The sequence below is a fragment of the Solea solea genome, chromosome 10 (genome assembly GCF_958295425.1).
Source record: "Solea solea chromosome 10, fSolSol10.1, whole genome shotgun sequence".
NCBI classification, from domain to species: domain Eukaryota; kingdom Metazoa; phylum Chordata; class Actinopteri; order Pleuronectiformes; family Soleidae; genus Solea; species Solea solea.
Window position 1 is genome coordinate 15,968,619 of NC_081143.1, and position 16,152 is coordinate 15,984,770.

Sequence of the window (16,152 nt, forward strand, 5' to 3'; positions counted from 1 at the left end):
AAGTGTGCCACAGTGCACAAAACCAGATTGGAGAGACAGACCAATTATTGCTCAATAAATGTTTATTTAAGTCTAGGAATATTGTGTATCATTTGTTATTATTACACTGACTTCTAAAGATTGGAGAGAAAACCCTTATTGGTCGACCTCTAACTGCAAATATCTCATTGATCACAGAAGCTATGATGCTCTTCATATATTGTCACGTTTCCCCTAAACTCTCATTATCTTACAAAGTGGTTTCACTTTGCCCAGATTTAACCACATTTTTATCAGTCGTGTGTGGTTTTTCAAGCAGGATTGCACAATGCAGACACACACCAAAATAAATTAATTAGGAATAAATTTTATTAAGGTAAGGTATGGAAACAACACTTATGTGTGACAAATTATGAGGTCATTGGCATTTGGATTGGAATCATGTGACTGAAAGTTGGTCTTATGTATTACTCTTACGTATAAACCCAATTTGACATTTTTCAAACACATGGAGCCCCAGCCATGACATGGGGGAAAAAAACTTATAATTTTTGTACACAAAAAAATGTCATTTGTGGCCACGAAATACATACATGCATGTATGCATGTATTTCAACAGATGTGGATCATTTTCTTATATATACTTTGATCGTTCATTTCTGTGTGCCTGACAAAGACAATCATTACCAAAACAAAGTCAGTGCTTCATCTGATCTGTATAGTTATACATAAAAAAGTATGGAATTAGATTTGTGTCTAAGAATATTTACGCTGTCCGTCCTGAACACGTTCCCCAAGGTTGCCCCGTTGACATCCGACAAAATAATTGTACTTCCAGATGGACAGCTACCGGTCCACTCCTAAACGCAGCAGCCAATCAGCAGGCCCGCGCATAGTCAGATTTTTTGCCCAAATGTTGTTTACTTCTTAAAAGGTGTTGTTAGAAAATATTGACACAAATCTACTTGCATAGAAAAGGATTTAAAAGACAAGAAACAAAAACCTGATCATCCCCAAAACTTGCTGTCCCCAAAGTTATTTCTTCTTCTTGCACACATCAACATCAGATTTATAAATGCAAACTCAGCTCTCCTCGTCATTCACCGTCATAAGTTAAGACGTACAACGTAGTTACATGAAAGCAAATCTGTGTTCCTGTGTGTTACAGTCGCAAAAGCCTCAAGGGCCACGAAGTTGAACGGTTGGATATGAACAAATCATTTAAAACAAGAAGAAACCAAAGATGACGACGCGTATAAATTAGTTTTAGATCATTGTAGTAGCCAATCTGATTCATTTACTTAATGCCTTGTATTAGCTCTACATGTTCAAATGTGGGTGTTTGCATGGTTTGGCTTTTGTGTTTTATCTTTTGGTCTGTGTGTGTCAAAAATGTGAGAATACACAGGGAGCGTTGTTGTTGTTGTTGGTGATGGTGTGTGTGTGCATGTGTGTGTGTGTGTGTATGTGCTATTTTCTCTTGGACACATGATAAATCTCTAAGTCACTCCGTTGCCCTGCAGCTGTTCATGTCTCTCTCTCCACACACGATGGAAGGGTGAGGCTAAACAAACTAGAACAAAGGCAGAACATCACATTTATTGATTTTGTACTTCATTAATTTGTTTTTGCAGCACATTTGTTCAGCTGAATGTGGCTAATGGTTGTTTTCTTTATCAGTAAATTATCGCCAGGGAAATTGTCGGGAAATCACTTCCTTTAACAAAGACGAGGGTGGGATCCCAGCTTTGTAATAAGTATTTTGTCCTTTCTTGTCACATTCGTCACCGTTTTTCCTGGAAAAATTTGCTAAAAATACAGTTTTTCATGTCTGCATTTGTTCTCTCGCTTTACTGAGAGAGAACAAATAAATTAACCGTTGGCCTTAAGGATCCAGTTGGAGTTCGAGAACCACTTTTTAAATATTCAGCGTTCAGACAAAGGAGCCCTGCACCTGAGAGTGTCAAAGTTCACCAACACCTGTTCACCAGCAGCACAGTGTCCAGCTGCCCATATACGCTGTGTGACGATGGCACTGCGTGGGGTTTTTGTGTTTGCTCATCCATATGTCGCCTTTTTCGCTGAGTTTACATGTCATTTGAGTAGTTCATATGCCTTTTGCTATTTCATTATTCATTACAGAGGTGAGTGTCCATAGCAGATCTGGGCTGAGTCACTATGACTCTGAGAGTGTGTGTGTGTGTGTGTGTGTGTGGACCCACTGCATGACTCACTCAGTGCTTTTAGACAGATGAGGACAGCGGTCTCACAGAGGGCAACGGAGGTTTTATACAAGAAAAATAGCCACTTAGATTAGATTACGTAATGAAAAAACATTCCTCTCGCTCTCCCTCCCCTCTCTCTCTCTCTCTCGCTCTCTCTCTCTCTCTCTCTCTCACACACACACACACACACACACACATACACATTCTAACTCAATCATCTCCATACGTAGCTATCTTCACACCCTCAGACATGTACATCATCCTTCTTTGCCTGACGGTGTAAACCTACACAGGAATAACAGACCACACATACACACACGTACACAGACACACACACACACAGACACACATCTGAAAGCATATTGTGCCTCATCATTTCCCCCGTTCGTGGCCGAATGCCCATACCTTTTTCCTCCAATGCAATCCAATACTCATCTCTGTCTGCTGACTGTGTGTTATAAACCTGATATCTGTGTCCACTTATCTTTCCTCTCCTTTAATACAGTCAGTGTAGTGAAGGATTGTTTCTGACCCGCTCTGTGTGGTTGCTAAGTGTTGTTCCTTGGTACAGCTGTGGTGTTTTACTCATCACTTATAACTGTCTGAACAGACCGGACTAAAAGCTGGGTCAGAAAAAAACACACAGACACACACAAAGCACAAAGGCATTTACTTTTATGTCATTTACTTTGACTGAAACCACTGCTGTTGTGCAGCTCAGGTCTTTTTTTCTCTCTTTTTTTACAATCTTATGAGAAATGTGCTATTCTGCCTCTCGGTGGAGAATGACAAGAAAAAATATTGAAACCACTCTCATGTCTGTTTGATTCTGTAATGTGTTCAAAAGGTGCAGACAGAGAGGTTTGCTGTTTTGTTTTCTTGGATGGTTAAGTGATGAAAGTAACTTTCTGGATTCTCAATGGTTGCCTAGCAACTGCTCTAAGCCATGACATAGTAGGGCAAATAGCGTCCCAAAAGCCCATGTGTGTTTTATGTGAGTTCTTTATTCAGATTAAATTATGTTTAAATGAAATAATACATTTTCATTAACGACCTTTAGAGGTGAGTAAGCTTGTTCTTAAAGAACCATTTCCCCCACTTTCTCATCCTTATGGTAAATTAAATTCACCCGCTGGCTATAGCTTTTCATTTAAGGAACAAATGTGACTGTAGTTTACAAATCTTCTAATATTTAAATCTGCATTTAAACTTGATCATATTGGGGAAACTCTTGTGAGCTGCGCAAAATGCTGAATGGTTCAATAATCCCTGTAGTTTTTTTATGTGTAAAACTTTGTGTTACAACGTTGTGCGTGAAACGTACCAAACAAAGAAAGTTTAAGTTGAATTTCCAGTGCAAAATGTCAGAGGATCTATTCCTATAATCTCATTTGCTAAATCACTTGAATTAAGGAAAACAATATTTCAGTTTCTCAAATAACATTTGCCACACTTACCCAGAAATAAACAGTATGTGAGGCTTCAGTGGCACATAAATATGTTCGTTTTCACAACAGATGGACCTTTGTCTTGCAAAACAATCAAGTACCGTGTTAAACTGGCACATGTGGCATCGCACGGTTGAGATAAGCATATGTTTGATCCGAAGAGATGATGTGGATTGAAAATGTGCCAGGGCACTGACACGATGTGAGTACGCTAATATCAGTGTGGGTAATTACTGATAGCCCAATGATCGCCCTCTTTCTGGATAAACCTGATTAGCATCGACGAGGCTGTAAACTGCCCTAATCCAGCGTAAGGAGAGACGGAGAGATGCTGGGATAGAGGGAGGGTGCCAAGAAGAGATAGAGCAAGGGTGACAAGACGGAACAGCGAGGACTCAGACGCAGAGGTCTTTTAATAGTCTTTATTGACACTCTTAACAATTCTCAAGGCAGGTCCTCTTTGCTGAGGAAAAACAACAGCGTGGCTATGAAAACCTAAAGCAATTTGCGAGCGCAACGCTCTACAAGAGAGACGTTGCGGAACTATAAACGTGGAACCAAAAATCACTCCGAAGAGGAAGCAAACTTAAACTATGGTTATCCTAAAAAACTTAAACAGAAAACTCTCCAAACGGAGGAAAAACAAGGCTCTAAGCACTTCAAAAAGAAAACAATCTCTAAGCACAATCCTAATGATTGGCGATCCTTAACTAACTAAGAATGAAATCAAAACGCAATCTAAATTGGATCTAAATAGTTAAAGGTAAGTCACAATCCTAATGATTGGAATTCCTAAAGAGGCTGTGAAAATTAACCAACAAAAAATCTCTCCCAAGGAGGAAAAATAAAAGGGCTATAAATCTGAACTAAGGAGTCAGCTATCAGGCTGTGATAAGAAAAACTTACAAATAAAACGTCGTTCACAAAGAGGATCAGAAACTTGAGAATGCTGTGGCTGTGACGAGGAGCTCGGGTAATCAGGCATTGGCGATGACACACTGGCACTGAAACAAAGAAGCAGAGAGTTTTTAAGGTGCACATGGCTTGATTGTCTGCAGGTGTGTGCAATCAGGCCGGCAGGCCGGCAGAGGAGGGGGCGGGGCAAGCGGCCGGAGTGACAAAGGGAGACAGACGGGACAGGAAATATAGAGTGTGTGCAAAGAAATAAATGAGAAACAAGTCCAGCTGGATGTTTACAATGTGTCATAGTGTGATTAGGATGTGAATTTGGTAAAAAAAAATTAATAATGTTGGCACTGTTCTTTAAGACTGGGTCCCAAAATTCTAAATGACCTGGAGTCCAGTGAACTTCTGGTCTAAAGTGTTTGTTTTGATATCGTATAGTTCACAAAAAAAACATGCAAAATTAATCTATAAATAACAAAAACAGGCAGAAATCATAGAAAAATTAAATCAATAATAAGATGTAGACAATGTAATGAAAACACTAGACAAGTTTGTATATAACTGAATGTTGAATTTAATAATGTGATGAATGCAACCTGATGTGTTTTTGTAGTATTATTATTTTAAATATTTTACTATCAGAATGTTAATGTAGACCATCGACAGGGGGACTGCGAGTTTTACACCTCTGCTTTAAGAGGATCGAGTGGGTTTTTAATGAATTATTGTGGTCCCCATATAAGAACGTTCATTATTCTGTACATTTGGAGATATGTGTTTATAGATACGTGATATGTGTGTTTTGTTGTTTTGTTTTTTTTGACACCAACAATAGTCTTGTACAGTGTGATGTCTTATCTGTGTCATTCTGAATAATTACTTATATCATTCAACTTGTGGAATCTCCTTCAGCGATGCTATTTGCATTTAATTCCTTCACAATTTTACATTTGTCACATACTCAAAAGACAGATTTGTTTTTTGTTTTTTTAAAAAGAGCCCTCAAATGAAGCAAAAGAACTGGAGGAAAAAGGGGAAGGGAAGGTGATTAGGGTGGAAAAGAGAGATGCAGTGGGGGGAGATGGAGTGAATGAAATAAATGCAATTTCACTGATCAGTTTAACTGAGAGACCATTAGCATCCCTCTCTCTCTCTCTCTCTTTCTCTCTCTCTCTCTTTGAACCATTTTGTGCATGCGTGTTTATTTGTGTGAGTGAATGTGCTAAAGCCACACAAAAGCTCACACATATAATGTGATATTTGTGATATGAACCCTGCTCACGATGGTCAAAAACCAATGTGCTCATGAGTATAATATTACTCACCTCTCCCTCTTTCTCTCCCTTCAGGTATGTAACCTATTTTCCAATTGAATTTCAGCATTACATATACCGAATTATGTGTCCATGCTTCTGTGTGAGCTCCACAGTACAGAAACGATAATAGCCGAGGAGGTTGGTCACAGAGAGAGACAGAGAGAGTGAGAGAATCCACAGATTTTCCTTGTCATTTACTGACAAACGCTTAAGTGGCCCCCACTTAACTGGTCAAAGGCCATAAGTGCATTAACAATCCTCTTTGCATTAACTGACATCTTCATGTGCGAACAGAACCACAGCAGCAATCACTCACAGACTCACATTACTGATGGTGACTCTGTTTATCATGTACACTTGTGTGAGTAACAAGAGTGTGACTTTTACTCAAGTAACTTTATACGTTCACTCCTTGAGCCGCAAATGTTGTTATATCACTGCAATTGAAGGATGTTGCTGCTGACCTACACCAGACTTACTGTATATAAACATCACATTACATACAAATGGAGCTGTCTCGTCTGGCCGTGCTGTCACTTAGTCACTTTTGTCTGTATTTCCTGTTCTTTGTAAAAACAAATGTTCAGTATTCCTGCACTCTGTGGCCCAAATAATGTATACTAAGCAGAATAGGGCTGAACAATCTTGAATAAATATCTAATTGTGATTATTTTTGAATGACATTGCGATTGCAATATGATTATTTTACATATTATAATTATTTATAACATATATATATATACATATATAAACATATATATAATATTCTCATTTTCATTTGAATAAATGTGCGATATTTGTGCAGATGTGTGAGACACAAAGAGATGTTTGGTAATTTGACACACATTCTGGCTTTAACAAATTTTATGCCATATTGGGATTTTGATAAAAACAATCGATTAATTGTTCAGCCCTACTAAGCAGATTCTCCCTGTGCTTAAGACCCTCTAATATCTCCCTTTCCTTAATGCCTGCATCAATTCCAAATGTCTGTCCTAGACCGGTGCCAGCAACATAATAGGGGGATTTGTCTCCCTATCTGTATTTTCTGCCCTTTCCGTTTGAGCTTTATGCATCCATCAGAATATATTGACAACCAAGATACATGTGACTGTAGGACTGCACCAGAACAGAGTGTATGAGACAGAATATAGATGGGAGTCCCAAACAGCTGTTTCTGTACATGTGCCGTGTCGCCCTGTTGATTTTTATTGAAAGTCATTAATAAATACAAAACAATATCTTGTGCTGTGCCATGTTTATGTTCTTGTGTCACCTGCACTCCAGTTGTTGGGTATTCAACTTTACAACAGTAGTTGTATCTCATATACTCAACTCTGTCATAAAATGAATGAATGAATGATAAACAAGCATTTGAAGAAATATATACATTCGTGAAAGACAGAAATAATTAATAACATGAATATTAAAGATTTTAACATCACAGAGGAATAAAGAGATCTAAACTTAACTTAATGTGAACAATTCTATTGTCAAGAAAGAAGAACTTATCAAGCCCTACACCTTCTTTACATTATCATTTTCAGGCTTTCTGCTTTGGTAAAAGACTTCATGTATACTATTAAAACAATTCAGAAAACAGATACAAGAAAAAGAAAAAAAATCGATATTGTTCCTTTTCTCCAAAAATCTGTTCAAAATAATATATGATGCCACAGAAATTGCAGTATGAACATTATATTATCCTCAGATTTGCTCTTGTCATAATTTAAGAAGTGATGTATGTTCTCCTCCAGGGGGCGCTGTGGCCGTCGCACCTCACGTTGACCTTAGCGGGAAGTTTACAATCTCTTCCGGGCGCACGCTGACACGGAGACTGGAGCAATACATCCATGGTCTGAAGCTAAATCCTTAAAGTTATAATAGTTCTATGTGTAATTGCGTTTTCATCGTTGCAGGGGGAAGTTGTACGTTTACATTTAAACGCAGAAACTTGCTTAAGCGTGTTCTCGTTGAAGCCGCAGCCGGTTAACGGCTCTGCCTGTATTAGCCGAACATGTCTGCGGAGGAAGCGGACAAAACAGCCACCACTGATGCTAGCGCTGGAGATGAGGAGGAGGAATGGTTGTATGGAGGTAAGGAGAAACATCTTAAAATCAAACAAAACATTATACTCATTCTGAAACCGACAGATAGTTAAACCACTGTTTCAGCTGCTTTAGCGGTGCATTGCTAACCAACACTTTACTGTAACATTCAGAGAGTTAGCCTGGGAGCTAACCTAACAGCTAGCAGCCCCTTGTGCAGCTTTTAGTTACAACTGATCCCGACATTTTGTATTATAATATCCGTTTTCGTAAATAAAGATAAAGCAAGTTGCTTTGTTTTTGTTTCAGATGAGTCTGAGAGCAAAGATGAGGATGAAGAAGCTAAACTGAACGCTGCAGTCAGGTAAATAACAACCATTCATGCTAACCTGCAAAAACAGTGTCACACTGAAGTGACTGCCACTCACGTGTTAAAATATAAAGCATTTAAAAGTTCTTTCACAGAGATCAAAGACATTGTCTCAGCACAGACGTGACATTAAACACACCTGTTCAATTGCTTAACTCAAATATCACATGGCAGCATTTCAGTGTGGGGTGTGAATCAGAGGGTACCTCAAGATACAATACACGGTCTGCGATACCAATAATATAACCATACAACGATTCTTTGATAATCAATATATTGCAAGGCAATCACATAGTGAAACATCACGATATCTGTCTAACTGAAGAAAACAAAACGTCCATGAAAAGTTAAAAGTGCAGGATTTCTCTATTTATTCACAACATGAAGAACAAAGTACACAAAGTCTATGTATTGAACATGGATTTCTCCACATTACCCTGCTGTAAACTCCCTCTTCTTTGGTCAGGTAACTTTTCCCCAAGTTTTCCTCATTCATTTGAGCAGCACCGCTGCAAGGAGACATCAAGTAATGAAGCACAGCAAGTGAAACTGGCAATTGCTGTTTACTTTAGAGTCCCTTAATTTGTTAATTAGAATATTATACAATTTCCCAGTTTTGGTGTTAATACAGTTCATTCATAATCTCAATCTGTCGATCTATCTATCATATTTTGAACGCATGTTTTTGGTGCCAGGTGTGCTGGTCTGTGTGTGTCAGAAACTTTTGATTTATTGGGATTTTCACACACAACCACATCTGTGGTTGACAGAGTATGGTAACAAGAAGTACAAGAAAATATCCAGTGAGTGGCAGTTCTCGTGGTGAAAATGCCTTGTTGATGCCAGAGGTTAGGGGAGAATGGTCAGACTGGTTCAAAATGATAGAACCAGAGATGGTAAGATTGGCAGAAGACCAGCCCTGAATGGTTGAAATTTGAAGCAGAAGGCCTATAGCAACAAAAGACCACACTGGGTGTCACAACTACTGCCACTTTATTAGGTGTTGTTTTCCCTAATAAAGTGGCTGGTGAGTGTGTCTTATATGGGATGTATCAATGCCAATATTATTATTAAGAAGAATTAAAATAATGTACACATTTATGCAAAATAAAAACAATATATATGCTTATTTTGTGTCTCCTATGCTTTTTTTTATTGTTTGAGTATGTGTGTCATCTCTTGCCTGAAATAACTTTATACTTTCATATCCACAGTGCACCCGCTGATGCCACAGAGGATGCTGCTGCACATGCAACAGGAAATGGAGTTGCCTCCGAGGTAGGTATCTTACATGCATACTGTATTTGTTCTCTCTTTTTTTGTTAGGTAAAACATACTTACCTGCTAGTTTTGTGATCTCAGGCCACAGGTGAAGCGGCAGGTGAAGATGTGGACAGTGATAGTGACAGCGATGATGACGACGATGATGTACGAGTCACTATCGGAGACATCAAAACTGGAGCCCCTCAGTACACGTAGGTGTAATTTATAGCAGATGAGTAAAATTGGTTAGTTTGAACAAAGTAATTTGATGCACTTCAAATTAGAATGGCTGATTTGTGGCAGTAAAGTTGTCCAGTATAACATTTTCATTAGCTGTGTTTTTCTTCAAGATGGTTTCAAGAATGTAAGCTCATAGTTTCCTCAGAATTCAGTTGGTGCATTTGTATTTTATTTGCAATGCAATATATACTGGACCTTTATACTGAATAAGTTTATTTAGTTGCTTTGAGATGATGCATACCTTTTTATCTTATTAAAGTGTTATTAAACTAAATGTTTCCTTTTATTGGGGAATTCTGAAGCATGTGGCGTGATTATGATGGTGACAAATTTGATTGTAAAATAATTTTTCTCTAGAACTTATGGAGCTCCTCCTGTAAATCTCAACATAAAGACAATTGGCTCCAGACCTTATGGACAAGGTAGTGTATTAAAAACGAAAACTTATTTTCCTGATAATTTTAACCTAAAAATACTTTCTCTTTCTATGTTGTTTTAAACTCGGACCGTAAAAACTCACAATATATGCGATTTCCGTGCCTAGTAATGTTTTCTTTGTTTTATTAGCTTCAAAGATGAAGGGAGTGGATCTTGATGCTCCTGGAAACATTAATGGGGTTCCAGTGGTTGAGGTGGAAATGGAGTCCTTTGAAGAGAAACCCTGGAGGAAGCCAGGTCTGTGCATGGAACTTTTTTTTTTTTTTTTAAGGAAGCAAATGTAAATCGGTGTCATTTATATGGTGTTTGGTGACATTGAGAACAGCATGCTGTGTCGTGTGTCGTGTGTAGGAGCGGATCTGTCCGACTACTTTAACTATGGGTTCAATGAAGACACGTGGAAGGCCTACTGTGAAAAACAGAAGAGGCTACGTATGGGTCTGGAGATTTCCACAGTCAGTTCAGTGACAAGCAAGATCACTGTGAGAGACTCTTCTGCTCATGTTCGTTTGTAATGACTCTCAACTCTCACCACATTTTACCAGCTCTCTTTCCTTTACAAGCCTCTCACTCATTAGATATTTGCAATCAAAACTGATCTTGAATGCATTGTTTATTCTCTGATTTGATTTAAGAAACACTGACTTCCTTTTAATGATAAAAACAAATTCTCATACACATTCAACAATGAATACAATAAATGTTCGTTCTGCCTCTGTCTCAGGTTCAGCAAGGCCGAACAGGCAATGAGAAAGACATTTGCACTCTGCCTGTTCATACTTCGAAGCCAGATTTCCCATCTCCTGTGAGCTTGTACAAGTCTGCCGTCTGTCAGGTCACCAGGTATTAAAGTTTGCTTTTATCTGCAATTTAATACTAAACACATCTGAGTAAGACACACATCCAGTTTCCTCTAGAGATGTACGTTGTGTTACTAAGTATGTCAAGGCAGTGGAGGGTTGGATGAAGATAAGCACTACATATAGTTACTTAAGAAGGGATGTATTTGTCATGGCTTAGTAGTCCATTATTGTAGAGGAAACTGTTCAGCACATTTTCTGCCTCACCTAAATTTCTCACGTTAAACTCAACACACACAGACTCATAAAAACCCACCAGGTCACCTTGAGGTTTGCCAGTGTCCCTGTTACAATCCCATGGGCTACGTGCTTCTGTGTTGGGGCCAATGTTACTGTCATTTACCCCTGTCCTTTGTTTCAAAACAGTAGGATCTCCCCCCCTCAGTGGATTGGCCCACCTGTTCAGGACATGTCCTATTATATGTAAGTGGGCAGGGCCTTAAATGAGCCTGATGGGAAATGTGTAGATGTTAAAAGCAGAGGACATGGTGAATTATGTGACCAAAAAAAACTCCTGGTGCTACGTTTTTGGCTCTGATTTTTCTTTTTCACCCATGTTTCTTCCTTTGTTGGTGGTTGATGTGTGGGATGTCATGATGAAGAAAATTGATCTAAAAATGTACCTCACTGTAGCAGCCAAGTACAATATAATGCATCTAAAGCTTTGATGGCCCATTGATAAATTCTATATGAGATTACTTTTAAAGTAACATTATTATTGTTTAAACTCTTTTAAGGCCACTAAAGCCCCATGTCTCTCCAATAATAATGTTTTAGATGGTTACAGATGTTTAGATTGGATAAGAAGAAGCTCGAAAAGTGTAAATTAGGTTGAGGATGGTTTGGTTTGATTTAATGAGAAAAAGAGATTATAAATGATCAGTATACCAACTGGTACAGCAGCATATTCATATTCATCATCATTCATATATTATTTGATTTGTCATCCCACTCTGTAAAGGGGTGTTAATGTGTCTTCAGGGAAACAATTGGTTTTGCAATAATGCTGAAATGTAAGTTACATGCAGGATATTTGCATTATCCCAGGTAGGTCTTCGTCAGCCAAGCTGTGCCAATCCGAGATTAACATTTTCTTCTTTGGCTTCAAAGCTGAGCTCCGCTACTGAGGTCCTGTGGGTAGCAGGGCTGACAGTGGTCAAACTCTTAGCTTTAGAAGGTGAATTTGTATGTCTGTTTGAATGTAGGGAAAAGCTCAGAGATGAAAAACATGTCAATTATATACAGATCAGTTTTTATGTAGCTTATTCTTGAACTTGGAGTTTTAACGTTACTGATTGTCTTACTGCTTATTGATCAGAATCCTCTAGGATGTATGCAAAATAACTGAGGAGAGAACATGCAGAAAAGATATTACCTCTCATCCAAGAGTTTTCATGTTAGTTATGAATTGAATGTACTGCATTTCATTGGTCATATTCAATAGGTGTGTATTTCTTGAATTACCAGGAAGAGTGGTACGATCGATGTGATTGGTGGACAGACGGCCACAATCAGCAGGGTTGAAGGGCGACGCAGACACAACCTGGAGGGAAACAATATCCAGGTATAAAGAAGCAACAGTGTGACTCCAAGAAATGTCTGAAGGATATACTTGTGTGTATGCAGCATTCCATTTAGCTTTGGTGTCGGAGACGAGTTGAACCATGTTTAGTACAAGTTTCAAAACAAATACTGTAGTTATACCAGTGGTTGTTATTGCCAGTTGTAATAAGGCTGTTTGTGGAGAAATTCAAACTGAGGTCAAATATTTGTCTCTTACTACACTAGAGTCCGAATAAAGAAGCTGCTCTCTTGTCACTTTTGTTGTGCAGGTGATTTCTGAACACTCTACATCAGATGCTGAACCAACTTCAGCTAAGATTCCCACCTTCTTCCCACCTGGACCACTTCCTCCAAACATACCTCCACCTCCATTTCTCCCTCCACCACCAAATGTCAGCACTGCGCCCCCACTCATCCCCCCACCTAGTGAGTTGTCGTCCATCTCAGCTGGTCTGGACTGTTGTATTTATATACACAGGCAGCCATGCTGGTGCTTTTTCTTTGCATACACATAATCCAGTTTCATTGATGTTGAAAACTAACTATTCCTCTTGTGTCTTCTTCCTTTGTTTTCTTTTGTAGGGCTGCCCATTACTGTCCCTCCTCCTGGTTTTCCTCCTCCAACTAGTGGGCCCCCACCTTCCATTATCCCCACCCTGGACAGGTAACTCACATGCACACAAACATTTCATAAGATAAAAACCGTTATGTTTTAAAAGTTAATGTGTGACTTTGTAGTGAAGATTGTACGACCACATGCTAATTTAGTTCGAGGTCTGTCACCAACTGATATTTACTGACGACGCCATGAGTTTGAAGTTCTGTTTGCCTTCATTCCCCGTTGCTTAGGGAAACATTAACTGCACAACCATGGACTTTATGTGTAAACACACATTCGTTCACTTACCATGTTATCTTTTCTCTGTGTCCACACAGTGGTCACCCTGGAGGTTATGATGGACGCTCTGTTCCTCCGTACCCCTTCCCTCAAGGTGGAAAGCTTCACAACAAAATAATGATTTTCTGACTCAAGCAACATAACAAATCAACAAATGCCACTGCTTGATTTTAGTCTTTAACATTAATTCTGTATTTTTTGTTATTCAAATAACTGGATGTAGTGTATTGTTCAAAAGTATAAATACATTATCATCATTTAAACAAAGGTGTTTTCAGTTGAGCATTTTAAAGTCATAATGACAACCAAGTCTCTTCTTTGCTCCTCCTCAGGAGCTTATCCTCCACCCATGGCTGGAGGTGTGCCTCCTCCATGGCCCCCAATAATGGACAACTCTAAACCCTGGGATTATTATTCCCGTCGAGATGACAAGAGGGAAAAGGAAAGAGAAAGGCCCAGGGAGAGGACTCATGAGCGGGAGAGAGAAAGAGAGCATAGTCCTTCAGCTATGGGCTACACTAGGTGAGACACGCTGGCATTTTTAAGCCATGAGAAACAAGTTTTGTAAAACACAACACTTCAAATATTCTGTGGCATTTAAGCATAGAATAAGCTTGTTTGTATGTAACCCCCCCCCAATTCCACAGTGATGAGGAGCGGTATCGTTTCCGCGAGTACCAGGAGCGTGAGCGCCATCGTGAAAGGTTGAGTCGAGAGAAAGAGGAAAGACACAGAGAGAGGCGGCACCGAGAAAAAGAGGAAGGACGCCACAAGTCCTCTCGCAGGTAAATGAGCAGTTCACAATATATGACTTTAAGCTTGATAACTTGGCGACCCCCCAGTGCTTCTTAACGTGTTGCAGATCTGCTGACATGAAACTGAGCTGAATTACATCTGATTTGATGTGTTACTGTGGTCCCATTGGTTTTGGATGCTCTAATGCCATGGGGGTAACACATTTCATGGACTTATCTACATTAATTCTGGTTAAAAAAGGCTACACTATCTAAGGCTGGGATGAAAATTATTCATTTTTATTTGGAAGATCACAAATCTATCGCAATCACGCAGGACTTGACTGTGATAGTCTCACTTGACCATAATGGTCTAGCTTGACTGCGAGCTGTCAGCTCTGTTAAAGCTATCAGCTGAGTCGGGAGATGTTTTTTGTAATTTTGCCGTCTATGGTGTAGAACCAGAAATACACACGCTGCTTTTCAGATGCTTTAGTGTCGTGCATCACAGCAGCGCAGGGAAAGAGAAAAGTCACACAACCTCTTGACCGAAGTGAGAAAATGCCGTAAAACAATCAACAGGGCAGCAAATGAACAATAATAATAATGATGATAATTGTTATCTACAATTATAATTAACACTCATGAAAGCTGTGAAGGAACAGCTTCTTACTGCACGGCGAACAACTGTGCAGGAAAAGCCATCATCCACTTCCTTAGATTATGTGGGTGTTTGTTTGTACCAATAATGTCACAATCACCATATTACAATAACTGCAACAGTGCTACTTGTGCCCCCTCTCCATTTCACTGCGGCCTTATTTTTTTATTTCACCCATTGATCCGCTTGTCTCTCCCTTCTCACCCTCCCACTCTGATTTGTTCCGTTCACCTCTCGGATCTCCCCTGTCGTCGCCCTCTGCTCTTTTCACATTCTTGTCCTTCTCCTTCCATTAGCAGCAGCAGCAGGAGGAGACACGACAGCGAGGAGGGAGACAGCCACCGGAGGCACAAACACAAGAAGAGCAAGAGGAGCAAGGAGGGAAAAGAGGCCAGTGAGGAGATCAGTGCAGACCAAGAGAACCAGGAGGCCATGGAGTAATGTTTGCTACCTCCCTTGTGTCCCCTCTCCCTCTTTGTCTCTGCCAGTCTCCGTTCCCTGTCTTTGTGTCCCTCCATTCTCCAACCGAGATGAGATAGAAGAAAAGAGCAATGAGTGCAGACCACCAAAACCAGAAAGTTGCAGAGTGTGCGATGTGTGCTGCCACTCCTCTCTCCCATCAGTCTCCATCCTCCTCCCTGTCGTTTGTCCTCACCATCACTTCAGACAGACAGGTGGTGATGGATGGATGTCTGCCCTCTGTTTCATCCGTCTTACAGTCACAAGTTGACATCATTTCTCAACCACCTCCAGTCTCTTCCTGCCCACGTCTCTTAGCACTGCTGCAACTGTTGCCTCTTGCTCACAGGTTTCACTGTACAGTCGAGATGATCAGCAAAATTTTCTCTCTTTTTCATTATGTCATTGGTTGATCCTTTTGATTGTGTCCTGTGTGAAGACACCTGTAGAGCTATCAGTTTAAGTTCAATTAAAAAAACAAAACACTTTTTTGATAAAAAAAAAAATTGTCTCTGTTGCTTTTTTTGATTTAGGAATGGTCCAAGGCACATCCAGGCAGCTCTGCAGCTGCCTAACATTTGTGTGATTTCAATGTTTTTAAACAGAAAAAAATCTCTTTTTGGACGAATAAGGGGAAATTAAAATTAGTATTTAATTTGATAATACTGCAAACGGAAAGACTTTACTGGCCAATCTAGACTGGATTTCTTGATCTCTTTATAATAATGGCTTATCAGCTTTTAA

At 39.5% G+C, this 16,152-nt stretch overlaps 1 protein-coding gene across 8 annotated transcripts; it reads left to right on the forward strand.

Annotated features, from left to right (window-relative positions):
• Positions 1 to 7,671: 7,671 nt before the first annotated feature.
• On the forward strand, positions 7,672 to 15,912 carry fip1l1b (FIP1 like 1b (S. cerevisiae)). 8 transcript variants are annotated; one of them, XM_058641414.1, is made up of 16 exons: positions 7,672 to 7,970; positions 8,232 to 8,286; positions 9,507 to 9,570; positions 9,655 to 9,767; positions 10,153 to 10,217; positions 10,363 to 10,470; positions 10,585 to 10,736; positions 10,958 to 11,076; positions 11,460 to 11,516; positions 12,561 to 12,657; positions 12,926 to 13,082; positions 13,239 to 13,320; positions 13,593 to 13,648; positions 13,887 to 14,076; positions 14,202 to 14,339; positions 15,246 to 15,912. In XM_058641414.1, the coding sequence occupies exons 1-16, from the start codon at positions 7,892 to 7,894 to the stop codon at positions 15,388 to 15,390; spliced, it is 1,677 nt and encodes a 558-aa protein (XP_058497397.1). In that variant the 5' UTR covers positions 7,672 to 7,891; the 3' UTR covers positions 15,391 to 15,912. The 8 variants fall into 8 exon arrangements, with proteins under 8 accessions (XP_058497397.1, XP_058497398.1, XP_058497399.1 ...); XM_058641415.1 differs by having other exon boundaries at positions 15,249 to 15,912; XM_058641416.1 differs by having other exon boundaries at positions 10,585 to 10,715.
• Positions 15,913 to 16,152: the final 240 nt, after the last annotated feature.